General features: G+C 28.4%; 2 protein-coding genes and 1 long non-coding RNA gene across 21 annotated transcripts in view; 2 read left to right on the plus strand and 1 right to left on the minus strand.

The window, feature by feature from the left end:
• Positions 1–11,717, plus strand: part of LOC145192227 (sperm flagella and cilia-associated protein 2-like) — a 51,143-nt gene extending 39,426 nt beyond the window's left edge. For 9 of the 10 annotated variants that reach the window (XM_090085373.1, XM_090085354.1, XM_090085370.1 and 6 more), the window contains exons 37-57: positions 69–140; positions 1,042–1,258; positions 1,627–1,771; positions 1,972–2,065; positions 2,282–2,329; positions 2,414–2,531; positions 2,624–2,722; positions 2,820–2,887; positions 5,121–5,191; positions 5,403–5,502; positions 6,644–6,760; positions 6,865–6,942; positions 7,018–7,068; positions 7,155–7,337; positions 7,796–7,867; positions 8,048–8,110; positions 8,224–8,334; positions 8,477–8,515; positions 8,771–8,848; positions 11,125–11,250; positions 11,343–11,717. In XM_090085373.1, coding sequence (XP_089941499.1) covers positions 69–140; positions 1,042–1,258; positions 1,627–1,771; positions 1,972–2,065; positions 2,282–2,329; positions 2,414–2,531; positions 2,624–2,722; positions 2,820–2,887; positions 5,121–5,191; positions 5,403–5,502; positions 6,644–6,760; positions 6,865–6,942; positions 7,018–7,068; positions 7,155–7,337; positions 7,796–7,867; positions 8,048–8,110; positions 8,224–8,334; positions 8,477–8,515; positions 8,771–8,848; positions 11,125–11,250; positions 11,343–11,396 — 2,004 coding nt within the window. In that variant the 3' untranslated portion in view covers positions 11,397–11,717. The remainder of the gene's footprint in view (positions 1–68; positions 141–1,041; positions 1,259–1,626; positions 1,772–1,971; positions 2,066–2,281; positions 2,330–2,413; positions 2,532–2,623; positions 2,723–2,819; positions 2,888–5,120; positions 5,192–5,402; positions 5,503–6,643; positions 6,761–6,864; positions 6,943–7,017; positions 7,069–7,154; positions 7,338–7,795; positions 7,868–8,047; positions 8,111–8,223; positions 8,335–8,476; positions 8,516–8,770; positions 8,849–11,124; positions 11,251–11,342) is intronic. The other variant, XR_016451851.1, reaches the window with a different exon arrangement.
• Positions 11,718–13,527: 1,810 nt separating this feature from the next.
• LOC149894859 (uncharacterized) lies at positions 13,528–16,223 on the plus strand. 10 transcript variants are annotated; one of them, XR_016444978.1, is made up of 4 exons: positions 13,528–13,854; positions 15,637–15,724; positions 15,804–15,905; positions 15,984–16,223. It is a non-coding gene; the product is annotated as an uncharacterized LOC149894859 (long non-coding RNA). The 10 variants fall into 10 exon arrangements; XR_016444979.1 differs by having other exon boundaries at positions 15,846–15,905; positions 16,001–16,223; XR_016444971.1 differs by having other exon boundaries at positions 13,535–13,854; positions 16,001–16,223.
• A 4,676-nt stretch (positions 16,224–20,899) lies between these two features.
• Positions 20,900–26,620, minus strand: LOC145192290 (calcyphosin-like protein). The gene is made up of 6 exons (XM_090076964.1): positions 26,438–26,620; positions 22,752–22,848; positions 22,509–22,589; positions 22,115–22,212; positions 21,918–22,029; positions 20,900–21,744 (listed from the first exon to the last, which is right to left on the minus strand). The coding sequence occupies exons 1-6, from the start codon at positions 26,572–26,574 to the stop codon at positions 21,643–21,645; spliced, it is 627 nt and encodes a 208-aa protein (XP_089933090.1). The 5' UTR covers positions 26,575–26,620; the 3' UTR covers positions 20,900–21,642.
• Positions 26,621–27,013: the final 393 nt, after the last annotated feature.

Here is a 27,013-nt window from a genome sequence, read left to right on the forward strand (position 1 = left end):
AAAAAATTAGAACTAAGAAATTTGAATTTAAATTATTTTCATATAACTTGGAAAATTTTCTTCTGTAGGAGTACAATTTGTTTTCTGAGGATATGAGAAGTGATGATGAATGCAAAGCTGAGCTTCACCAACGAGTTGATGTAAGTTAATTTAAAATATTTAGTTTACTACAAATTTTAGTGATTCTACAATATAATCTTACTTATTACAGAAAAATAGATGATTGGTATTTTGAGTATATCTTATCTTGAGTTTATAGTTATTATAATTAAATGATTATTGACGTTGAAGATAACTTATGGGTCATACCATGCCAGGTGGATCCAAAGGGCCTCACACTGACCACCTCAGATTTTGATGAAATTTGTTGAGGTGGTATAAATAAATGAGATAAGCAAGGAAGTTTCAAATTGATATCTCGTAGTACTTGAAAAATAACTACGTAAAAAAAGGGCTATTTTACATGAATTTCACACTCGTCCCCTTGAGCAAAAACTGTTTTTGCTTTCTTTTTTTTTTAGAGGTTATTAACTTTTGAACAAATTGTTTACATGCTATAACTTTTACAAGCTAGGTATTCTGATTATCTGATAACTTTCAAATGAGCAATAAAATGAAAATCAGACTTTTGACATTTTTCCATAATTTCAGGCTAAACTTTAAATTTTGAAATGTAACAAATCAAATTGGATGTTAATCCATTTATTTTGGATAGATTCCCTTTAAGATTCTTTTCAAAAATCAGTCCCCTGTTACCTATAGTCATTTCAATTTTTATTTGTTTCTCAAGAACCACAGAATGTTGAGTAGAAATTTTCAGGATTTGGCTATCTCATTAATATAACCCACCCCAACAAGTTTCATCGAAATCTAGGTGGTCCATGTTTAATTTTATAAAATTTTTGTCCATATGATATGAAATGATTCTTATATTAGCATTAGTAAGTGGTTGCTACTTATTTTGATTTGAATTTATTGAAATTTAATTTTTAAATAAATGTAAATGAAAGTTGAGTGGGAGAAAAATGTTATTGGATGTAGGATCTTTGTGAGCGACTATGGGAAATTTCTGATGGCCGCAAGGAAGAAGCGGAAAAAGAACTTTCAGATATAATGGAGGAAGGTTGGTTACCAGATAACATTGGATTTTTAACAAATCACTATATTTCATTAATGCAATCAGAAGTTAACAGGTATCAGCATACTTGCTACATTTTACGAGAGTATTACAACGCCATGGAGAAGGATAAAAGCAAAGGTGAGTAATAAATTACCTGGAAGCCATTTTTTATGAAAAATTACTAAAAATTTACTAAAAAAAAATTTTGATTACTTGTTTTTAAAATGTTTGACATATTTTATTGGAGTCAAAATGTTATAAATATTCTAAACGACACACATGTGATATTGTACTTTTTAAGCTTCAGGTAAACATGGTGGTGTTAAATGAAGTTTTAAAAGTATTTGAAAAACCTTGAGTTCAAAGATCTTGCCAATATATAAAACTATAAGCAGTTTAAAAAAAAAACTTTTTAAAAATGACCTGTTTTTGTGACTTATTGTAATGAAAATTATTGTCTGTAATTGGAAGAAATTATTATCAATTTTTTAAAACTACTTTTAAAGTGAAACCATGTGGTTTTAAAGATTTTACAAGATTACCTTTGCTTGAAATTCCTGACTGTCTTAAGCAGCCAGGAATGCCAGATGTTGAAACTGAAAATAAATTATCTACAAACTCCTTTGAAATGAAAAAATCTCAAGTGAAAACGTAAGTAAATATTATCTATTATTGTAAATACTGTTTATTACAATATAAATATTATTTATTATGTTATTATTATAAGTAATGTTATGATAGGTAAAAACAAAATTTAATTTTTATTAATTACTATATTTATTGCTACTTCTCAAATATTTAAAATATTTCGATATTTTGTAATATTGTACATCACATTTTATTTTTGTAAGAATAATACCATTGATACCTCAGCAAGGGAGAACCATTCCACTGGGTTCAACTTTTAAAGAAAATGAAGATTCAGAAGAAGTCTTTGAAATAAAGGTCTTTTTTAGTTTAGAAATTCAAAGAATTTTAAATTTTCAGTTTTACAAATACGTAATTGAAAAAGGTGGCTGAATATATTGACAAAATGAGAAGCTTTTTTTTCACTCAAATTGGAATTATTCAAAAATTAAAGATTTAGTGATAACTATAACAGCAGTTACAAGAAAATGTTTTCCATGCTATTTTTTGTTTGTTTTTGATTCTTATGAATAGATTCTTCTTGAAACAGCACATAAAGCACTTAACACAATTGAGTTACAGGTGACATTTTTTTTTGAGCATGCTTTTCTATCATGTTTTTTCCCTTAATGTCATTTGGAGTAAACTGAATCTTTCTTCATTTAGAAAAATTTTGATTCTTCATTAGAAGAGATAGATAAAAAGAAGATACCTTCAGCTCCTAAAGAAAAAAATGAAAGTGCTGAGAAAAAAAAGTCGAAAAAAAAACAGCAACCAGCTCCAGGTTCAAATCATTTAAGTTTTTCAGAGATTCCTACTTGTTAACTTTTGTGTTCTTTTTTTTGTTTAGTAGAAAAATTATTCTTATTCCTTTAGAGGAAGTTTTTGTTCCAATCCAAAGTGAAGAAGAAATTAAAGAGAATCAGTTGCGCCAAGTAAGAAAAGAAGAATACCAAAAAGCTATTGCAATTGAAGGTACTTTTTATTTGTTGCTGAAACATTCTTAATTTTGTTTGTTTTTATTCAAATTTTAGGTAACATTTTTAAAAAATAAGCAATGAATTTTTTTAAGGGCAAAACTTCAAAGCACGTGTGGAGTTAATTTGTTCACATGGGGCTCTTGCATTCAAAAAAATTAAGGTATTTTCTTCTCATTAAACAGTTTTTTTTTTTTGATGTTTTAAAACAAAAATAAGATAAAGTTAATAACTTCAAGACCTGGGTGCTTATTCACAACTTTTCCGTAACTCTTGCGTAGCTGAGCAAAAGTTATGAAAAACTTACGCAAACTATTTTTTGCGTAACTATTTGGTATTCACAACTTTTTCGTAGCGTTTGCGTAAAGTTAAGGTTGCGCATGAGTTACGCAAAACTTACGCAAAAACTTACGCAAATATTTAAAAACTATTTGTATAGAATAAGTAGTTAGTATTACTAAATTCTTTTGTTTTGATAGGTATCTACTAAAAATATTATATATATATATATATATATATATATATATATATATATATATATATATATATATATATATGTATTTATATATATATATATATATAAATAAATACATATATATACATATATATTTATATATTAATATATATATACATACATATATATATATATATATATATATATATATATATATATGCATATATATATATATATATATATACATATATATATATATATAAATATATATATATATATATATATATATATATATATATATATATATATATATATATATATATATATATATTTATATATATTTATATCTGCATGTGTGTCTTATATATAATTATATAATAACTAAGTTATTATATAATTATTTATACCTAAGAACGTTATATATAAATTATATATAACTAAGAACGTATATTTTCCCAAAAAAGGAAGTGAAGATGAGATGGAGAATTAAGGAGAATGAACGATTGAGAGAGAGATGTTTCTAGTAATTTCTTCCTTATTTGGGGAAATACACGTACTTAATTTAAATTTTAAATGTTTCTTTAACTAATTTCTTGATTAATTAAATTAAAATAATATACTATTTACTCAGCAAATGATCTAATAAGGAAATAATTAAAAATTATAAATGTACATATTAATTTTTAATGCCTTTACTGATTACTATAAAATATCTGCAGACTTATTTATTATATTTTATTTATTATACTTATTTTTGTTAACAAAATAAAGTTCTTCAAAGTAGCATAAGTAATAAATAAATATTGCTGCTTAGAAGTAGGTTTTTATTTTTATTAACTCTTTTTTTCTACTAAATATTTTACTAATCATTTTTAATATTAATAGTAGTATAAATTTATATTAAATGGTACAAAAAAGTAGTTTAGTGCTTTAATTTATGTATGGCGTTTTATTTATTTATTTTATTATGGCATTATGATAAATATGTTGATGCTAAAATTTTTTGAGAAATTATTTACTCTAGTGTCAGAAATCACGAAAGATTCTAAAAAAAGAGCTGAAAATTGGACGCTTGAGCAGATAGGACTTTTGGTCAAGCTGTATAACGAGAATAGATGGTTCAATTTAGATAATAGATGGTTCAATTTAGAGTGAACCATCCATTATATAAAATGTTATGTATATATTTTTTTCACCTTAAAACAAGCTTATGTAGTACTTCTATATTTTTGGTAAATATAATAATATATTTTCCATATATTAACATACGTTAAGTTATTTCTTAAATAATACAACTATAACCTTTTTTTTTACAACAACAATAGCAATATATTATATTTCTATTGTTGTTGTTGTTGTTAAAAAAAAGGTTATAGCTGTATTTTTTAAGTAAATAACTTACGTATAGCAGTATAATATTAATATAAGTATATAATTTATTGGCAGTTACAAACAAAATCTGAAATCTTTTACAATAATTAAAACGCCATTTTTTAATATTAGATGATTTAAAGTTACGCCAAACGTAAGTCAGAAAATAGCAGACGTAACTTTTCTTGCGTAAACTTCGCTGAGCACTTTTTAGGAAAATGTTGTGAATACCGTTTTTTAGACTTTTTGCGTAAGTAAAAACTTACGCAAAAACTTAAGTTTTTGCTTAGGCAAAGTTTGTGAATATGACTTTGCGTAACTTTGAACTTACGCCAAAACTTACGCAAATTTTTGACTTACGAAAGAGTTGTGAATAAGCACCCTGATATACTTATGTCATGTCCTGATTTCTCGTTTACCCTTTTATTTACTTGTTTTTATGTAAGAGGTTTTTATGTGAGAACTTTAGTGAGAAGTTTTTTTGAGAAGTTTTTATGTCAGATGAAGTAAGTTACAAATAAGTAATTAAAAGTTGTTTTTCTAATTTTTGAAAATTATGTTTTGCTAAAAGGAAAAAGCAGCCGCTTGCTATAAAGATATGGATACCTGGTTAGGGAAACGCTTTTTGCAAGAGATGGAAAGGTCTTATATTTTAGTGTTAATAATATATGCATTTATAATAATTTACTAAAATTAATAGTTAGCTATAATATTTATAATAATTTATGGAAATGCACTTTTAAGTCAAATAGTTTAAGTCAAATATCTTCTAATTGTGTTTTATTGTGTTCTTTTGTGTTCTTTAGTACTCTATTATGTTCTTTAGCATTTTAAAGTGTTCTATTGTATTTAGCATAAATAAAATGTGTGAGTTGTTGAGAAGTGCAATTGAATGTGAGAAGCTATTGACGAATGCTATTGTTCTTGAAGGTGAAGATTTTTATGTTGAAGAAGTAAGTTTTTCGATGAAAAGTTTAATAAAGTTGTAGAATGCAGTTGTTATTATCATTACTATTGTTTTGCATATTATATGTGTATGTTTTATTTTTGTGTATTGGGATATAAATCAGTGCTCTTTTTTTTAAATCAAAATTAAAAACTAAGTAAAAAGTGCAAGCTTTATAAATTAAAGTTTTATTAATAAAGGTTTAAAAAGAAATCCATTGAAATCCTAAATCGATTGAAAATAATAAATCAGTTCCGTTTTTATAAGAAGTTGACTCTTTAAATACTTTTAATACAAACAGTATTAAATGAATTTAAAATGGACCCTGGCGCAGTTAATTAATTTGAGTCTTAGTTTTGCATAAAAAATAAAATAAAAGAGATAACTGAAGATGATTATGTTATACATTTTCTGTATTTTTCAAAAAGATTTCAAAAGTTCTTAAAATTAATAGAAGAATCGATTACATTATTGAAGTTAATGAATCTTAGGAAGTTAAAATCAATATTTATTATTTAATATATATTATTTATTATATATTATTTATTAGACTTAGTTGATTTAGCCACTCTTGTCCCATATTCGAGAGGATTGTCAAATTGATCTGCTTAAAGTGATTCAATGACCTTTCTTCTTTACTAGTGGAGGCTAGGTAGTAAAATAAATACATAAAATGCCGTAGGTGATGGAAAATAAAAAAGCTATGCTCTTTCGGAAATTTTTGTTTCCTTCATCTTAGCTTCTATTGTCTCTTTCTCTACTCATTGCATCAGGTTGGGCAGACAATCGAGTATTGTGAAATCATTTCGGACTTTGTGTTAATGTCATTTCACAGAGTATTCATTTTATTGAAAAGAAAATATCCAGCTTATACTTAATTGCAAAGTATGCTGCTGCTTTTACTCACGATTTGACAGATAAGTTTAAAAAATGTGCACAGAATCAAAACGGAACAAAATCTCCATTTGATTGCAGTATTTTTGTAACATAAAATAGATTACTTAAAAATAAAGATTGTTTGGGAGGACATTGTAAAAGCATTCCATGTACCCCCTGGTTATTAAATACTGAACATTTACATGAACACACACAAGCACACATATTTTTTACAACTGTTAGTTAAAAAAATATAGTTGTACTTTTTAAAGAATATCCAAGTGTTTGAGGTTCCCATTCAACCACGGTGCTGCGAATCGCCATCATCAAAAGAAGTTGTACCTCCGTCAATTTTTACATGCATTCAGCTTACAGAACTGAGTAAACAGGTGCATTTATAATTTAATAGTCAATCAGTAAGAATGTTTTTAATAATTTGTTATTCTTAAAAAAATCACTGAAAGAGCTTATACTCTTTTTCACTTAATTTTAGTTCAAAGATCTGTCAGCTGATGGATTGGTATCTTCCCAGTTGTTTGCTGATCTACTAAGCAGCATATCGTCATCTAATGTAATCATCAGTCTTGTTAGAATAAAATTCTTTATTTTTCAGCAGTTTTTTTTATTTCAATTTTTTTTTCTTTAGATCGGCGAAGATAAGGTTGCTGAAAAATGGAAGAATTTGAGTCCATCTTCGGTCAGCTCAAATAATTTTTCCACTTGAGAAATTTTTTTTTTAGCATTATTTAACGTTTACTAAAACAACTGTTGATGTTTTTTTAGATTGATAACATCATGGACGCAATTTCGGCAGATAAAGAATACGTTAACTGGAAATCGTTTATGCTTTCTATTTCTGAGCCATATCCTCTGCCAACAGCCGCAGATCTCAAGAATGCTTTAGACAACTTCAGGGAATTTGATCAAACGCAACTTGGCATTGTGGGTAGAAGCGATTATGATAAAGTAAGATTTATCAATTTACTTTTAAAATTCTTGTAAATTTTAAATAACTATTGGTTTCTTAATTCTTTTTCATATAGGTTTAAGTTAAAGTTTGGTCCTAAAATCCATCCCTTCGACTTAAAATTACTGACTTATTTAGATTTTTAATTGAACAGGGAAATTAAAATAACGGAATTATAAAACGTATTTTGCCAAGGTCACCGTTTTATCTAAGAAATGATGCTAATATTTCTCAAATCAATACTTTATATCTTCATAATACAGTATAATCTCCCAGTGCAATTCAAATCTCTTTCCTTTGAAAACCTCCATAATTCGAATCAATGTAAAGTCACCGCGAAATGCGCTTAAGAAAAGTCAACTTTCTATAATTCGATTATCTCTCTCATTTAAACTTTTATTTTTCCCCATAAAATCCGAATTAGAGAGATTATTTTTTCCCCTCTTTTTTGTTTTAGGTTGTTTTGTGGTTCGATAAATGCCAGTCTAATTCCGAAATCAGTCAGTTTCGACTGAATTCCTTAAAGGAGGTAAAGTCACTGAACATTTAAATGTGCTAATTTATTATTAATATCATTGTTAGTTCTCGTTTGTCGCACTAGTTAATTCCAAATACATAAGGCAAAGACAATTTATTTTACGGCTTACGAAGTTATTTATTTAGAGATCATCTGTGCTTTTTTTTTTTATTTACTTTTTTACTTTTTCAGCTTTTTTTTGAGATATTCAGCAATCGATCTTCAACTGGTGATATGTTAGATTACACAGATATGGTGATTTCAAAGTTTCTCGTTTCTTTAAAATTTCAAACCTTATTATGGGCTTTTTATTTTGTACTTTTGAAAAACTTGCCAATAAACAAGATTTAAAATGTACATTCTTTCAGCTTTTGCATTTTGCGGCATCCGCAGATCCATTTTATGGTCTTTCACTCGCTCTGTGTATTGTCAGCTGCCAAAATCCTCCTAAGGAGTCTTTTTTCACAAGCCAAGATAACGTAAGTAATATTTTATGAAGATAAAATATATTCGGAACGAAAAAGCACGTAATCAAATTAAACAGGTATTGGAAAGGAATGGCTTATTTTGTTAATTTGTTTCGAAGCTTCATAAATTTTAGAGGTTTTATTTTGTTTTTAGGAAGATGACATTCAAGTCTCCATTGATAATTTGTTAAAAGTAAGTTTTTCTTATTTTTAAATTTTTCTTTTTATCTCACTGTAATAAATAAGAAAAATAAGGTAAATATGAAAAATAAGTACAATGTTTGGATGATCCTACGGAGAAAATAGCGAGTGTACAAAATATCAATTTTAGCGTAGATATAACTCATCATATCTACTTTTCTAGAAAACTTTATAAACTCTCAGCTCTAATTTTATTTCTAAAAGCTCATTTATAATGGTGCGCAAATATTTCTTCTATTTATTAAAGGTGTTCCATTTCGGTGAGCCTCGCCTTGGATGTGGCCATCGGTTCGATCCGACAATCGACAAGTTAAAAGAATCGGAGGTAAATAAGTAAATCGGAGTGTATATAGTCACATTAAAATTCTTTTTTGATTTCCTTTAGTGACTTTATGCCGTTGCATGTTGCTCACCGTCATTCTATTTGTAACGTCATCAAATTATCGTGAGTTTTCGTGTCACGTAACTTTTTAAACTAAACTCGTTAAAAAATTCAATCTGACAATAAAATTCACGATTCACTCTGTTGCTCGGCAACAGAGTACTTCCGGGCCAAAATGACGCGCCACTCTGTTGCCGGGCACCAGAAATGTGCAATATTTTGGCCCAGCAATCGCACCAGTTTGTATCGTCATTTTTGATTTTTTTGTTCTTACCACAATCATAAATATATTTACAAAAATTTTTATTTTGAAAATGTTATGGTAGCTGCTGTGCTTTAATTTATTCAGCGTTTAAATTTAAAATTTGAGTATTACAGATTATAAATAATAAAAAAAATCTCTCTGAAATTAAAAGCAATATCTTACTTCATACTTTGTCGAACTAAAAACTGCATAATTTTGTACCAACTCGCTAGTAAATTTAAGATGTTGATGTTTCTGATTTAAAAGTGTCTGAGCTACGATTCCTAATCTCACCCTTAAAAATCCTCCACCTCTATCAATGCCCACTTTGGTAATGTGATTCAAAGGAATGCTCTTTTGCTCAGGATTTTCTCATAGACTTTTCTGATGAACAATTGTTTTGCAATGAACAATTTAATACCTTTCTCTGAGTCGCACATCATAGATGTTATTTGAAAATTATCAAGATAATTTTCGGTTAATTTTTGTAATTTTTCACGGAAATTTGTTTCAATTAGATTTTTGCCACTAAAGTTTTTGGATGCCAGCTTAAAAATTTGTTTGTTAGACAAACCTGTATTGACCTGAACATGCACCATATTTTCAGCTGTAATGCTTGAACTTGCTCAGCTACTTTCAGCTTGAAGCTTGAACTTGCTCAGCTACTTTCAGCTGTAATACTTGTACTTGCTCAGCTAATTTCAGCTTGAAGCTTGAACTTGCTCTGCTACTTTCAGCTGTTTTTGATGATCCTAAAAATCAAAAAATAATCAAAGAAGAAAAAATTAAAAACAATCTAAGATGATATAAAATGCTTGGTAATAAATTATATTTTTACCTAATTGGGCTGGAAAATGATTTCCACCAGAAGCTTGACGGAGATAAATTGTTCCCTTTGGAGATGCTGAAGCTGTACAGAGAACATGTTTAACAATAGTTTTGGAAGCGACCTGGTTTTTTCACGCTAATTCAAATAGATTTTGCTGAAGTGTTGATTTTTTACAGGAATAAGGCTTTCCCTTGCTGACACTAGTCAGACAGCTAAAACAACGTTTCTTTACCTTTGGTAGTTCTTTTATTTTTTGGCTGAAATGTTTGTTGCAATGATTGGATGAATGGCTTTCCCTTTAACTCTTGCAACGTCACAAATTAAGCACTCACAAATGGTAGTTGCCCGTGTTTCTTTGGATAGTTTTACAGACTCAAAATCAAAAAGCTGCGAGTAGCGGAGCAAAATTCTTTCATCAACTTGTTAATCGTCTAAAATTACTGCCAGATTGATTATACATTTTCTCTAATTCTGAAATGCAAATTACAACACAATCAGATTGAATCTACAGCACAATAAATTTCTAAAAAAGCGTGAACCGAAGGTGATCACAAATAATTTCGATTATGTATTATAACTGTATTTTGAAGATCAGAACGTTTACATTTGTTACGTGACTTTTAAGTCAACATATCACTAATAAATTATTTAGTTTACTTACACAAAAGTTAAATGCGTTAAAATAAATATAATTGGTTTTTAATAGTCGCCATAAGTGTGCCATATTTGGCATATAAAAAGACACCCAACCACGCATAATTCTTGGATCGGCATGTCCCTATTCAAAATTACCACAAAGTAATTTTGACCTAAATTTTATATCTCTTCTTATCAAAATGATTAATTTGAATATTGCACGGTGTAAAAATGCAAAACTGAGTTGTCATTTGGGCTACAAAAAAAACCTTTTTTTTGTTGAAATTTTAAATGCAATTTTCTAGGTTTACATTTTCGTAAACTACAAGTTGTACTCTTTCAACAACCCAAAGGACTTTCCCGGGTCATGAGTTTAAGGCTAAATGCAGTTTTGGGGAACCGTTTCTCACTCCTTCTCTCTTATTGCATATTCAAACTTAATCAGTTTGAACTTGAAGATTAGACGAGAATTTGCTTCGTTTCTAACTTTTGAATATGACTTTCTCATAGACGACTTTTAAAAAAATATTTCAAGAAATGGGTTTTGAAGTAAACGAAAGAGTTTCAATAAAACATTTGTATAATCATCCTGTGATGAAAACGATGACAGATTCATGTAAAAAATACCTGAAATTGGTGAGTTGTGTTAAATAGATAGATATAATCGCTATTAGTTAATATTTTTACAAATTAATATTTTTACAAATCATACTTTTAATTTTCTTTAGAACGTTCTTGAGGTGGTTTCGAAGGAGGAGGTGACGTCAGCGGTATTACTTTGAAAATACGACTATAGAATTATTTAGCGATTTATTTTAAAGAAGGTTAATTTTGTTGCAAATAATTTATTTTGTTGCAAATAATTTATTTAGATGTTGTTTTGTTGATGATATCATTTCTTTGTGGATATTTTTTAAAATCATCTCTTTTTGTATAGTTACTGTTAAACCTATTTTCACGCTTGTTGCTTTTTTTACGTGGTGTTGCTTTTTTTACGTGGTGTTGCTTTTTTTTACATGGTGTTGCTTTTTTGTCGCTTAACAATTTTTTGTGATCAAATTTTATTCCTTTCACTCAAGTTCAATACAAAAATAATTCGCAAAGCCGTCACAACTTTCTACATATTTTTACTTTTGCCGAAGCAAAATTGTCCGGTTTTACCACTGATCTCTACAGTAACTGGATAGCGCAACTCTGAGCAGAACTTCTTATTTTTTGACGCCAAAATCGCCATATTGGAAAGCCCCAAAAATTTTAATCCCGTAAGCTTTAAGTTCTGTTTTTTGGATTATCGCTTTATCACTTTATCGCACATATCAGATTTCAGCGTTCTGGGGCTTTCCAATATGGCGATTTTGGCGTCAGTTTTGATATTAGAGATGCGCTATCCAGTTACTATAGAGATCAGTGGGTTTTACTATTGTAAACGCGCTTTACGAACCTTACGAAACCTTGTGAATACTTCTTGAAACTATAAACAATAGGGATTACCCTTTTACATTCTGCCAAGTGCTTAAAATGTCCTCAGTCATATGATTAAGCATTTCGAAGTAAAAAAATAGTTTTTTTTTGAATAATTTTTATAATGCAAGTTTTTTAGGCTTTTTAATAAATAAGTATTTAAACATTTTCCATTTATTTCAACTAAAAATTTAAAACATTAAAAATGATATAGGGATGTTCTGCCCCCTCCGTCCATCTATGACCTCTACTCTTACGATATTGAGAACAACAAGGGAAATGGAAGTTTACTCCAATCAAATCTAGTATATTCTCTCTCATCCACCTCACTTCTTGATCGAGATATTTCCTAATAGCAAACAATCTTTAAAAAAATTGATCTTGATATAAAATATCAGTGAGATTTAGTATAAGATAAACAAGTTCTCGCTGGTATTTTTTTTGGCGAGAAATTGTAACTTGGTCAAGATCTATCGTAAACAGTTTTTTATGAGTGCCTTTATCTGTGAATTTCAAACGTATTTGGCATCTGTGAGTTTTTAAGGTACTTCATATCTGTGAGTTTTAAATTTCATAATTCTTCTTTAGGAAATATTTCACTTTCAAAATTTTTTAGGTGATCTTAAGAGTAATTGATTAGAAGCTAATTTTTTAAAAATTTTTTAGATAAAATTTTATACTATCAAAAATACTTGCAAAATATTTGACCAATCATTTTTCACATAATTATCTTTGTGCCAAAAATGAAGGACGCTGGCATTGAACCATTCAAATATAATTTAAAGATATACTTTAGAAATGTTAGTTTAGCTTTGATGCTTGCTTTTTATCTTAGTTCTTCACAATAAATTTATGTTGCAGTTTCGGTAACCTACGTGAAACATAAATTTTTTTCTTGTGGTCCAAAATTCAGTTCGCCATTTTCTAATTTCTCGCTATGCGTTGCGAGAAATTAAAAAATGGCAAACCGATAGTGAGAATATAAAAAATTAAAAATGTTTTTGCTTGTTAAGTAACTTAGTTTGAAAATATTAAAAATATTTTTCACGTAAATAAATTACTTACGTGAAAAAAAATATTTAAATATTTTTCTTACAACCCAGACAGCCTACGACACTGGGCCAGAATTCCGGCGAACCATCGCACGCCGTGACGACTAGATTAGTAACGGGCCAGTACTGGCCCGAGTCTGGCATGCTTCTGGCGAGTTGTCGTACGCCATTGCGATGGCATTTGTTATTGGGCCAACACTGGCCCGATTGTGGCGGCTATAGAGTTTTGGCCGAATGTCGTTTTGCCATAACCGTAATTATTTTAAATATTTTCTGCGTCATCCATTATGATTTTATAGACGCGAAGACAAATGCTTACAAGATATATTTCGCAAATTTCTTGCTTTTGCTGTTGTTTTTTTATTATGTTATTATTACAAAACGTATTGTAATAATAATAGCAAAATTACGTTTGCTATTAAAAAAAATGTTGCTTTTTTTTTAAAACGTATAATTATGTTGTAATTAGAATTGCAATTGCTACATCCTAACTCTTGCAGTAGTAAATACTACTGTAAAAAGTTTAGATGTCGTATGATGTAAATAATGTAAATTTCACTTATGTTAGCACAAATCATTACAATTTTTTTGTATAAAGGTTAGCTATGTTTTTATATTAAACAGTTTGAATAATATTCATGCAAGATATTGATTTAACAATAAAACAGAAATGGTTAAAGAAAAGGCTATTTAAAGGTTAGAAGATAAAGTTTTAATCACAATAACTGTAAGATAATGAAGTTTTTTAATAAACACCTTTTTTATATTATTTATATATATATGTTTGTGTGTGTGAATATATATATATATATATATATATATATATATATATATATATATATATATATATATATATATATATATATATATATATATATATATATATATATATATATATATATATATATATATATATATATATAAAGATGATAACAAAATAATGGCATAACAACAACAAAAAAAAGATAATAAAAATATATATATATTGTTATTATGTTTATTTTTGTTGTTGTTTTTGCTGTTATTAATTTATCTTTGTTTTTATTATTATATGCTCCTTTATTATTACTTGTCATTAAAATAATCTTATTTAATTTAAGTTAGTTTTAAACTCATTTTAAGTGACCTTGGTTGTAATCTATTGTCATTTACATTATAATCATGAAAGGACTTTGTCAATTGTCACTTTTCTCATTTTAGCAATTCAATATAAGAGTGAACCATCCAAATTAAATCTTTATATATTTTTCCATCTTAACTTCGGGATAATGTATTGTTCCTGTTACATATATAGTTAGAGTTATTTTAAAAAGCTTGCAACAAATATTTAATGCTATAAGTGAAAATGTTGTAGATATAAGTGCTATAAGTGCTATATGTAGATATAAGTGCTATAAGTGAAAATGTTGTAGATAATAATGATTCAGTTTTTGGAACTGTTGTTAATATATTTTCAGATAACAATGTTAATGTTGAAACTGAACTTGGTCATATTTAAATTTTAGTAATGATAATGATGATGAAATATTCTCATCAGATTTGACTACCCTATTAGCTGATTGGGCTGTTCAGTTTAGTGTTAATCTGACTGCTTTGTCATCTTTACTGTGTATTCTCTGTCTGTCTAATTCATCCTGATTTGTCTATTTAAAAAACTCAACACAATTTTATAGTTGCATATCAAGCAGGTGGTGATTATTTTTGGTGGTGGTGTTTAAAAGTAGCAAAATATCATTTTGGCCAGTTTTTTGTCTTTTGCAAGGTTTTAATTTTAAAAAACATGTGTGATTCAAGTCTGTTAAGAATCACATTTAGTATCACACTTAGATAAAGTTAAACACATTGCAATTTTAGATGACAGAATTCTCAAGTGTGTATTCGACAAGTTGATGATGGTTTTGTTGTTTCACCCTTACTTCACTTGTTATAATTTAATTTGTTGAAATCTGTACTAAGTCTATTTTCTTTCATTATTACTGACAAAATTAATATGCTTATTTCATACATAGTTTTATATGAGGTAGTAATTGAAATATTTAACTTATTTAGGTTAATTTTACTTGTGTCTTAAGTAATTTCCTTTCTTATAATAACAATTTTATAACAACGTTGACTATATTTATGCATTCAATAGCTGCTGAATGGAGAAATTACATTTGGTAAATGTAATTGGCATAGAAATGATTCCCATAAATGTTTAATAAATTGTTTTTGATTTCGTATTTTATTTGCATTAGATTTTTGAGATACTTTGGTATTTTTAGTATATATATGTACACTACAATGTAGTCATGAATTTAAGTTAAAGGTTGTAATTTGAAACTTTTAAGGTTGTAATTTATTGACACTTGTATTATATTCATTAAATTATTTTGTCAATGGTCACTCTCCTCATTTTTGGAATGCACTATAACTACATGTGTATATATATGTATGTATATGCAATAAAATGCACATTAACCTATTGTTAAAATAAACAGTTTCATTAATTTTTTCTTTTTAATTTTAGTTTTCAGGGTCTTCATTGACATTCAATCGATGTTCATCTGTCAGACGGATTCTTGCCAAAGTGAGTGAAGGAACACTTCATTGCACTGGTTAGTAGTAATATGCTTAGAATTTATACTTTCAGTTATTTTAAGTTACTTTTGTAAATGTTTATTTTTATTTTACTAGAATTTTAAGAATGAAATTTCTAAGAGATCCTGATTTTTACAGCTGTTAAAAAAGAGCTGGTTATTTCAGTGGAAAACTTGAAGAAGAAAAAGATTTTATTGGGTAAGAAGAAATCTTTATTTTTATTTAATATATATTTATTTGTATGTGTTCAATTGTTATATTTATAATTTTGTCAAGTTAAAGTTTGTATTTAGGTGCTGTAAAACTAAATCATTTAAACTCGGGAGCATCAAGCGAAGAGTTTGAGCGTTGGCTGAAGAGTATTTTCAGCTTTTAGGAGATCGAAATGGTGGACGAAAGGCTTGAGAAGAACGAAAAAACTCGTTGGATAAATAGCACTATTTCAAACTATCAATAATATCTGTACTATTTAAAATTATTTTTGTCAATTTGAACTGGAATAAATATCAAAAAATATTTACTTTTGTATTTGCTTTTTGTGCGATATCACATTAGAAATGGCTAATAATAGTGCGTTAGTGAATGTATATTGGTTAAAAGTAACGGGTCAGTGCTGGCATACGATCACGGACGAATGCTGGAAAATGATCCCGGGCCAGTGCTGGCTAGCAATGCTGGGCCATTGGCCGTTTTGACATTGGGCCGTGATCAATTGCCGGCATCGCGCCGCTATGGCAAGCGGAACTGGGCCAGCATTGGGCCTCTAACGGGAGGCTGTCTGGGAATTTAAGTTAAACCATATACTTATCTTGCATATTAAATTAAATCGAGCATTTTCAAAACAAAGATTTAGTTTTTTATTTGGTAATAAATTGGTTTGATAAAAGAATCTGAAACTTTTTCCTTCATTGAGACTTTATTTTTAAGGAGTTGAAATCGCACATGAATTTTTAGTGCAGGGAAAAAGACCTTCATCAGTAGTTAGCAAAATACAGTGGTTTTCAAAGAACAAAAAGTCACTTTTTTTTTTTTTTAGTTCAGTACTTTGCATGACTACCTCCTCTTGATAATTTCTTGTCCATCCATGACCAAATATTTTCGATGGGGTTCAAGTTTGGTGATTGTGCTGGCCAGGGTAGAAGAAAAATATGTTATCTTTGAAACCACTCTTTCACCGAGTTGGTAATATGTACTGCTGCGCCGTCCTGTTGGAAAATCAAATTTTTACATCTTACAAAATATGATCAAGCAGTAGGAAAAACCTTATTTTTCAAAATCTATTTGCAACTGGGAAATTCTCTCTGTATAAATACTTTGAAATCCAAGCCGCCACGGCCTTGTACACTAAGTCTTTTGGCACACAAAGTCTTTCTTTATGTTCCTTTAAATCTAATCGTTTAACGATAAATTTTGATATACGATTAACCACCCAAAAATTTGATTCACCATTAAAAATGACCTTAGATCAATCTTCTACTGGAAAATCAAATTTTTTTCACACCACTTTATATTTTTTAATACTATCTGTCACCCTTAAAAGCGGTTTTCTGGCAGCAACATAACAATAACACCTTATTGTTAAGACACCTAACTGTGCTGTAAATAACACTAAGGAAACAAGTCTTGTTACTAAATTCAGCAAACAGTTCTCAATAACTAATTTTAGGATGTCCCCTTACCCTTCAATGTAATAAGTTTTGATTCCTAGAAATAAGTTTTGACGGCCTGCCAGCTCTTGGTGAATCTTTTACGCCATTTAAAAGTTTTTAATTTTTTTGCGTTGTTTGGTCACAGCATAGTAAAACACCACATAAGCTTGCTACTTCTCGTTGACTTTTGATGTTATCTTTGGATAGACGGACTATCTGCTATTTAATCTCTTGTGATACTGAGTTTGTGCCCATTTTTCTGCTTCTGGTGTGCCAAGAATTTACCAATTGAAATATCTCTTGATAAAAGTAGCTGTTTTCATCAGGACATCAAAGTAATGAGTAAACGTTACAAGGAATAATGGGATGTCAATACAACGGGTGATTACTGTTGGTCAGACCAACAAAAACCTACATAAGAAGCTTGAATGAGAAGAGAGAAAAGAAATACAAAACAATAAACACTTAAAATATATTGAAGTGGTACATGGTGTGTTCAATAAAATCTATAATTATACAAAAGGACAACATCAGCTAAGTTTTTTTAAGTTTTTTCACATAGACTATTTGTCCTATCTTAAAATACAAACGAGGTCATACTGTGAGTGCCAGATACGGTTTCAGTTCTCAAAAATACATTCAATACATCTAATAGTGCAGCGTCAGCAATTTATACACCATATAAGAGAAAAGCATGCTGGACATTTTAAAATAAACAATATTTACTTAAAACCAATGTTTTAAAAGCTTTGTAATAATATATTTATCATATATTTAACAATATATGAACATATTTACAATTTAAAAATTCTTATAAATATTCATGAAATGGCAAAATTTTAATAGTTATTAAATTGTCTTTTACAATCCCAATTTTTATGCCTAAGTCGTAAAGAATAGGACCATGAAAGTCAATTTAATAATTAGTTAACTGTATTTGAGGGTAAAAAATCGATCCAGAGAATTTTTAGAATTATCAGAGCAATTTCGCAACTACACAAACATATTACAAAAAACATTTTTTTTTGAGTAAGAATAAAAGGTGAAATTTAAAATTTTTTAAAAATGATTTTTCTGATAATTCAAAAATAGTCGACGACACAAGAAAAATGCGCAGCCGAATATCAATACGAAGTTTTTACGAAAGTGACAGTTTGCAAAAAAATGGACAACTTAAACAAAAATGCAATAAGCTATAGACCTTAGTTAACAGCAAACATTATGTACAAAGGTACTCGGCTTTATTTACACCAACCTTTTAAACCACACAAATCCAACACAAAGATGGTCATACAAAAATGAGAGTAAGAAATAAACTCCATTAAGCGCCATAACTTTAAGCTTTAATTATAGTAAAGAACTCTTAATTGCTCGTATTTCTCGTAATTGCTCGTAACTGCTCGTAATTGCTCGTAATTGCTCGCAATATATTAGGTAAGGGAATATGTTTTTAGCGTTTTTATCAAAGACTGTTTAAACAAAAGTCAATAGTTTTAACAAATTATTTAACTATGAATTAGCAATTGCTGTTTACAGGCTCCTCCAACCTCTCTGCCAATTTGTCGATGTCGTTCCGCGAAAAATTGGCCGGTCTAGTATCGAAAAAGCAGCTGAACCATTTTTAAGGCCCTCTTTATTGTTTTAGGTGAAGCTCCTCATATGGTTTTAGAATGAGCGGAAAAGATTTCAATCTGTGGGTGCAAGGTCCGGAGAATACAGCGCATGCTGAAGGACCTCCCTTTGGAGATCTTGAAGTGCGGCTTTGACGACATGTGCAACATGGAACCTGGAGTTTTCTTGAAAGAGTATGCTTTGGTCAAGGGAGTCTTTTCAGTCGAATAGCCTCTTTCACGAGTGTAACTAAGGCAGAGTTTCTTTTTCACCGTGGCATTCGTTTTGAGCATTTCCCAATACAACATACTTCCCAGTCACAGTCCTGAAACCATTTACTCCTTTATTTGCTTCACATTAATGTATAGACACCATTTCTAACTCCTCTAACAATTCGGTACAAAAAGCGCTATTTATGACTGCGTATTTTTCGATAGCGGGAAAGATGTTGAGAAGCAATTTGAAGGCAATTTTCTTTGCTGTTTTCGTTAAGTTCGCAATGCACCAAGACTCCCAATTTTTTGGCATGTCCCATAGAATGATTGTTTTTTAATACAGTTCAATTTTTCGGCAAATGTCTTGTTTAGTGACCGACTTGTTTGGTGACCGTCCTCTTTTAAAAGTGCTTTGAGACGCTCTTCATCGAATTCAGAAGGTTTTCCGTTGAAGAGCGTGTCGTCGATATCAAAATCCCTATTTTTGAACTTTGCAAACGATTTTCGTGGTATAGAATTGCTCATGACAACTTCTTTGTATACGCTGCGAATCCCTCAAGCAGCTTCAGCAGCTTTTTGATCTTTATGAAAAGCGAAGGAGAGCAGGTGTCAAAATTATTGCTTTTCACCTCCTGAATATTCCATTTCTAACCTAAAAAGAAAAAAAAGTTAAACAACTTAAAATGACAATTAGCACAGTTTTGTTGAGCAGAAAGAGCTCTATCGAATGAATATTATACACTTTGTCAAAAGCTAAAAAAACCCTTGTAAAATAAATAAAAATATGAGAACACTACGAACTTATTCTCCAACCCAATAACTTCTAATAACTCTAGTAAAACCCCAACGGATGCACATATTAAGTATAGCGAGATTAATTTTTTATTCCCATTTGCCAGAACTAAATAAAAAACAACAACAACAAAAAACTGTTGATTCTCAACATAAAACTGATCCCAAAAGATAGCTTAATAAAAGTTTCACAGTGAAATACAGAGACGAAAAAGAATTCATCGCTGAAACTGCATCAAAATAGTTTACTTAAAGTCCATGGCTGAAATTATGTAAAAATAATTTACTTGAAAAGAGTGCTGGCACTAAATTCTCCTACAAAAAAAAGAAAAACTAGAATAATTAAAATCAAATTATGCCCTTTCCACTAAGGCAAACTTTATTTGCAAGATCATTGCCTTTTAATAGATAGTGGGACAGCCCGTTTTACCCCGACAGTCCATTCTCTTTCGATACTCGATAAATTTTTGTAACTTTTTTCATGGGTCATTTCGTTGATGAAATCATTTTCATTGTTTGACTTTAACCAATATAAACACCTTTCAGTGGTTTAACGACGCAGTAAATTTTTAAGAATAAAATTTGATTTTATCCAAAATTTTGGATCTGTAAAAAATAAAAATAATTCTTGTTTCTGTAATATTAAATTTAGTCACGTGTAATCAAGACCGAAATAAAAATTAGATTTAAAATACACTGCACCCGCTGTAAAAAAAAACAACTTAAAAATTCTAGCTCGTATTGGAATTCTAAATAGTGTTGGAACATTTTCTATTATTATATCATTTTACAATATAATATTATTAAGTTACTTATTACTTATTAAGTTAGCACGTTACAAAATAAATCAAAAAAGGAGTAACGAATCAAAAACCGCGTTTTCCCGATCATAAATATTTGCAAACTATTTCAAAAATCTTCATCATGATGTTTGCTAATTTTTTATTTATTAACAAATATCGATAAACTAAAATACAAAAAAAAAAAAAAAAATTCAAATTTTAAAAAATTCTTTCTTTATAGTGAAACAAAAAAGCCTCATAAAATATTCTTAAAATTCATTGTTGCTACATTTGCATATATAATAAATACTAAATTTCCTAAAACTCTATACAACATTAAAAAAAAAATTCTGCCGTAAAAAATATGTGCACTAATCAAAAGTTGCAATAAAAATCAAAGAAAATCATAAAAAAACGGAATACGAAAGGATTTACTAGAATTTGTAAAACCCCCCCAAAAAAAAGAGTAAGAATCCAGCGGGCACACGACGTTGAAACAACGTTGAAATAACGTTGATCGACGTTATTTCAACGCTGTTTCAACGTCGTGTGCCCACTGGGAAAGAAAAAAAAAGAAGCTTATTGGGCTTCACAACACCTTGCAACATAAATTTAAAAACATCCTCCAAAAGTATATGTTGATTTCACATAATAACTAATTTCTTAAACTATGCACAAAAAATGTTAAAAGCATATTCTTTTAATTTGTATAGAAAATCTAAAATCTACACTTATTCATAAATAAAATTTTTTCCAAAAACAATGGCATCCATTTTCAATTTAAATGCATTTCAAATTGTATATATTAACTGCATATATTAGTTGTGTTAAATATACACAATGTGAAAAAAAACAAAAAACAGTACAACAAATTGCTGATGTAAAACTAAATCTTGTAAGCATTCCGCATCATCAAATCAAAATATGCATCATTATCAATCGAAGCGCTCACTCCAGAGTAATAATTAATAAACTCTTCTAAGGTTATCTAAAACAAAACAAAAAATTTTATTCTTGCATCAAATGTGGAATTTTAAAAACAATTGTTAAAGCGAATTCATATTGAATCAGCAATTACTAAAATGCATAAGTGAAGCAATATTTACACAAACGCATATTGAAAAAAATATTATTTATAAGCACTGTACAAAAAAATTGTACCGATCCATCAGAATTATCAGGCGTATCAAAACTGTCGAGAAATTGACGAAAGCATTGGTCTTCAGTCCATTCCCCACTCATGTATTTTGGGTGTTTCCTTACATCATATGTGCTGCAAATAAGAAACATGTGAGCGTAGAACAGTAAAATATAAAATTGAACTGAACACATTAAGTCATTAAATCAAAATAGCTTACCCTTTTAAATCTGCAGCCGTGATAAATCCGTCTCCAGTTTTGTCAAGTTTATTGAAAGCTTTTGATATAATAGCTTTACGTGCATTACTCATCGGTGGCTTAAAAGAAAATAAGTGTGGAGCCTACATACTAAGTTACTGCAAAACATCAGAATAGTTTAAAGTATACATTCAATGAGATAAACCTCTGATATAAAAAAACTAGAAAGTTACTATTTTCCTAACCTTTTTTACTTATCAACAAAATTTAATTAATCCTATAAATTTTTTAAAAGTTGAAAAAATTATCTTTAACTTACAAATTAATTATTACTGGAAATTAATATTTTAAATTTATAGATTAATTAAATTTTGCGTCCTAATGTATACAGAAAAAAAGGGTCTTAAAGACTTACTCTTAATGCAATTAAGAACTCATCAAAATCTAATTGTTGACTTTTATCTTTATCAAATGCATCAAAGATCTCTTTTACCTCCTAAATGACACATTAGCATACAATAAGTTTATTTTTAGTAAAAATACAAAGCAATTAGACAGTCTTTGTCAATATGTTATTAGGCAAACAAACTTATAAATAAGTGAACATATTTAGTCCAAATTAAATTTGAAATCAAATAAACTAAAGGATTTTTAATACCTGGGGTTCAAGATGCAATCCATAATCTCGTAATCCTTTTTTAAATTCATTGAAGTCTAGAGTTCTGCTACCATCATCATCAAATATTTTAAAGGTCCTTTACAAAAATGTAAAAATAGACAAATTGCAAAATCAAAATTTATTATATGAAAATCATTTTATACTAATTATGATAAAAGGGATTGTTTGAAAAAAAACACCCAACTCACAATTAGTTTAAAAATGCTTTTAGGACATGCAATCTAAACTCTTTACCATTCAATAAGCAAACAAATCAATAGTAAAGAAATAAAAGAAATGAAAAGTTAAGCAGGATTTTTTATAAACTTAAGGTAGACTAGACATACAAGTTTACTTTTAGTGTAAAGATTGAAGAGGGCAACCTGTAATCCTTAAACTAGATAGGCAACCTGTAATCCTTAAACTAGATATATACTTCTCAATATCTTTGTTAATGGAAACTAACCCTATATAAGCTCATTTTTGACCACCTTGAGTGTAGTGATTCTGTTTCATAGATTGTGTATCTGTTTGCTTCCAGCATAATATTATTGATGGAGTCTCCTCTTCGGAGTTTTTCCATGATTGAACCAGAGCACACAATATGCCGATAAGAATTGCTTTGTATACTTCAAAGAATCATTTTTATCAACTAATTCACCAACCAATTTCCAGCAATAATTAATTTTCCAATCAATTTCTAGCAACAATTTTTAAGCAATATACTAATATACTGCATTATTTTTGACAGTCTCTTTTTACAAGCATTCTTATTTGCATATTCAGTAACAACATTAGTAAATTTCTAATGCCATATAACCTTTTTGTCTTGCACTAAAAAACCATTAAAGACACTTTTTTAAGATCAAATGTTTTTCTTCCTATTGTCATTAACATCACAATCAACATCAAAACATTAGTAAATGTTTGTTTAGGATGCAAAAATAGCTCTAACAAATAAATATTATCTATGCACAACAAATTATAAAATTTGTAGCACATGGCCAATAGTCAATATCCTCCTTAACAAAAAAGAAAAGCAAATCAGAACTTTTAGAATACTTAGATCCTGGAAAGGGTCACCCTTTAAATATTATATATTATATTTATGTATTATATATTATATTATATTATATTATATATATATATATATATATATATATATATATATATATATATATATATATATATATATATATATATATATATATATATATATATATATATATATATATACACACACACACACAAATATTGTATATTATATATTATATATATACATATTTTAGGGCAGGCCACACTGACATATATTTTTCAAAAATGATCTTGTGATGACGACTGCAATAAATATTATTCCTTTGATTATTAGAAATATTTTTTGATAAAAGATTTTTGAGGTATATCACTGAGTACTGCCAAATTTTCTCTTAATACTTTAAATATTGCAATAAAACAAAGATAAATTACCTCCAAGAAAATTATATTTTTAAATTTATTCCGCAACATACTTATTAAAAGATTGCAGAATTGTTATTTTTATCATAAAATAAGCTCATGTTAAGGAATAATAATTAAGAGATGAATAGAATGCTCATTTTGCTTTGAATTGCAATTTACATGCATTTCAAAGTAAAAAGACAATGAAAAGAATGTCATCTCTTAAACAAAAGAAAAAAGAGATCAAATCAGAAAAATTTAAAAAAGTCTGTTAAAAACATAACGTGAAAGCATTAAAGTCAACAAACAAAATTTGGTTGGATATCCATTAGAAGATTTAAAAACAAGTTCGCTGTCCACAACTAAAATTGTTAAAAATTTTTCCAGGTTAACACAGCTTGACTAACTTTTTATTTTAAATCTTAGATAGTATTTTATGATAGTATAGATATTTAAAGTATCAAAGTATATAAAGAAAACTTTTGATAGTTCCTAAGAAGAATTTTCTAAAACTAGAGAGGCATTACATGCTTAAAGCAACATTTTAAAATCGAACTCGGCTGCAATACTTACTATAAAGTCAGTCAAACTCTTCTGGGATAAAGCCAATATTCCCTAGAAGCAAGACAAGTATTGAGAATATTCTAAAACTACATGACAAATGGAAGTTGTTCGTAAAATCTAAAAGTAAACATTTCAATAAGACATAGTAACTTGAACAGATTTTCACTCAAACATTAAATGGAATTTTAGATATTAATTCTCCCAGTTGAAAAGATGACAAAATGGAAAAAAACTGGAGGAAATGGTGTAAAATATAAATGTGCTAGACTCCAGTATTAGGAAAAAAAAGTGAAAATGGAAAAGAAACGGATGACAAATTGATAAAGAAAAAAGAAAGATGTGTTGGTTTTCAGACTCTTTTTTAATAAACTTCCTGCAAATGAAAAAAACTTAAATTGCATTAAAGTTAAAGGATGTGGGAAAGCCATTTACTATCAACTCTGAATCTTATCTACTCTTCCTTCCATTCAAGAGAACTCAGAGCTTTTATCATATATTGCAATTTATATACAAAATGTTTAGTTAAATTTTAGAAATCGTTAAATATTGGAAATGGTTAAAACTTGTTGGTAATATAAATAAAAAGTAACTATTCTCTAATTTGGTTCAATAAAAAGACTTTATATCCAATAATTGATTAATATTTTAAAAGTAAAATATACTTTTAAAATATTAAAAAAAAAGATTTTGAACATTTAGATATTTTAGCATATAAAGCTAAATCTTTAAAGAAAATGTGGCAGTAATCAGAAAACTCTAAAACACTTTTTTTTATTTTTAAATAATACTTCAATGTTCAGGAACAAATTTTTATGCAGCCAGGGGTTTTTCAAGTATTTTTAAAAGACCCTTGTCTGGTTTATTTTTGGCAACCTCTAGAAAAACATAACACAAAATAAAAAATACAACATAGAAAGAGATAACAAGAAAAAAGGAGAATCAAAAAAATAATAAAATGAAAAGAACTTTATTTAGGAAAGAAGTAAAAAGCAAGTTTCATATTTGCTTTGGTGCTGATATCTATCTATTACTTTCATAATTAGTGCTTTTGTAATAGGTTCTTAGTTCTCCTTTTTATGTTTTGTTTTTAAATGTACATTTACATATGTGAATAAAAATATTATTTATCTTTCCATGCATAGTCAAAATCCACTACTACCTTTCTTTAGATCATACGCCTAAAGTAGATCTCCAACATATGTATTCATAATATACTATACATAATATAATATCAAATTGAAAATAAGTTAATGGGTCATTATATGTGAAATCTTTGCCCTCCATCATAGCTAATCACAGTTAAAAACATCCTAACTTATCCTAAATCTAAAATTCCATCATTTTACAAATGAAACAGTATTTGAACTAAGTTTAAAATCATTAAAAAAAAAATGAAGAGGATTAAAAACAAAGCATATTTTCTGTGAATAGACAATAGATTTTGATTTAAAGGCACATTATAGTCCATTAGTTTTTGAATGAGATATATAAACAAGACTTAAATAAACAAATAAAACTATAGCATTAAAAATTTTTACATTGGTTTTTAATAGCTAAGAAATTTTTTATAATGAGTTTAATCATAAGAGAACACAACCGTTTACGATTTTTTAGGATTTGGATAAAATTTAAATGAATTGTCATCAGTTTGTTTTAAAGATGGCTCAACAAAAAAAAAAAAATACCTTCCTAATCCTTTTATTCCAGAAGCACCTCTAGTTAAGCAAGCTAGTCTAAGCTTTTCAATGGGATCAGTCGTTTTGTTCAATGCAGCATTTGCATTTCTTTTTAATAGCTCATTTGTTCTATTTGTCGCCGCCATGTTTGTTTACTATGTGATCGTCAAGATGATAGCTGAAGTCAACATTTCGAAGTTAGAGATTTCAGTGGTGACGTCAAAAAAAGTACAGAGAGAACGGCTACTTTTTACCTTGATTTGAAATAAACGAAGAGACGAAGAAACGAACATTAAAAGATCAATTTATAATTTTCTTTTTATCTTTCTTTTGTGAGAAAAAAAAGTGAGGGATGGATGGGGGTAGAATGAGGGGTAGGGTTAGATTAGGGGCGAGTAAGCATCTGAATTCCTTTTTTTATCACAAGCAAAGATGCGGTCATCAGATTTTTGTGTTTGGAACAGTTCGTAGGTTTTCTTCTTTGAATGTTTTTGACGGAAAGCAGATTTAAATAAAGCCCATTTTCTTCTTGTTTGGTGGTTAGATGCATAGCTGTGAAACTTTTTTTATTTCCAAAATTTTCAA

This window comes from Hydra viridissima, unplaced genomic scaffold, assembly GCF_058129835.1.
Source record: "Hydra viridissima isolate aposymbiotic clone 2 unplaced genomic scaffold, HvirCarnegie_v1 scaffold_1, whole genome shotgun sequence".
In the NCBI taxonomy this organism is placed as follows: domain Eukaryota; kingdom Metazoa; phylum Cnidaria; class Hydrozoa; order Anthoathecata; family Hydridae; genus Hydra; species Hydra viridissima.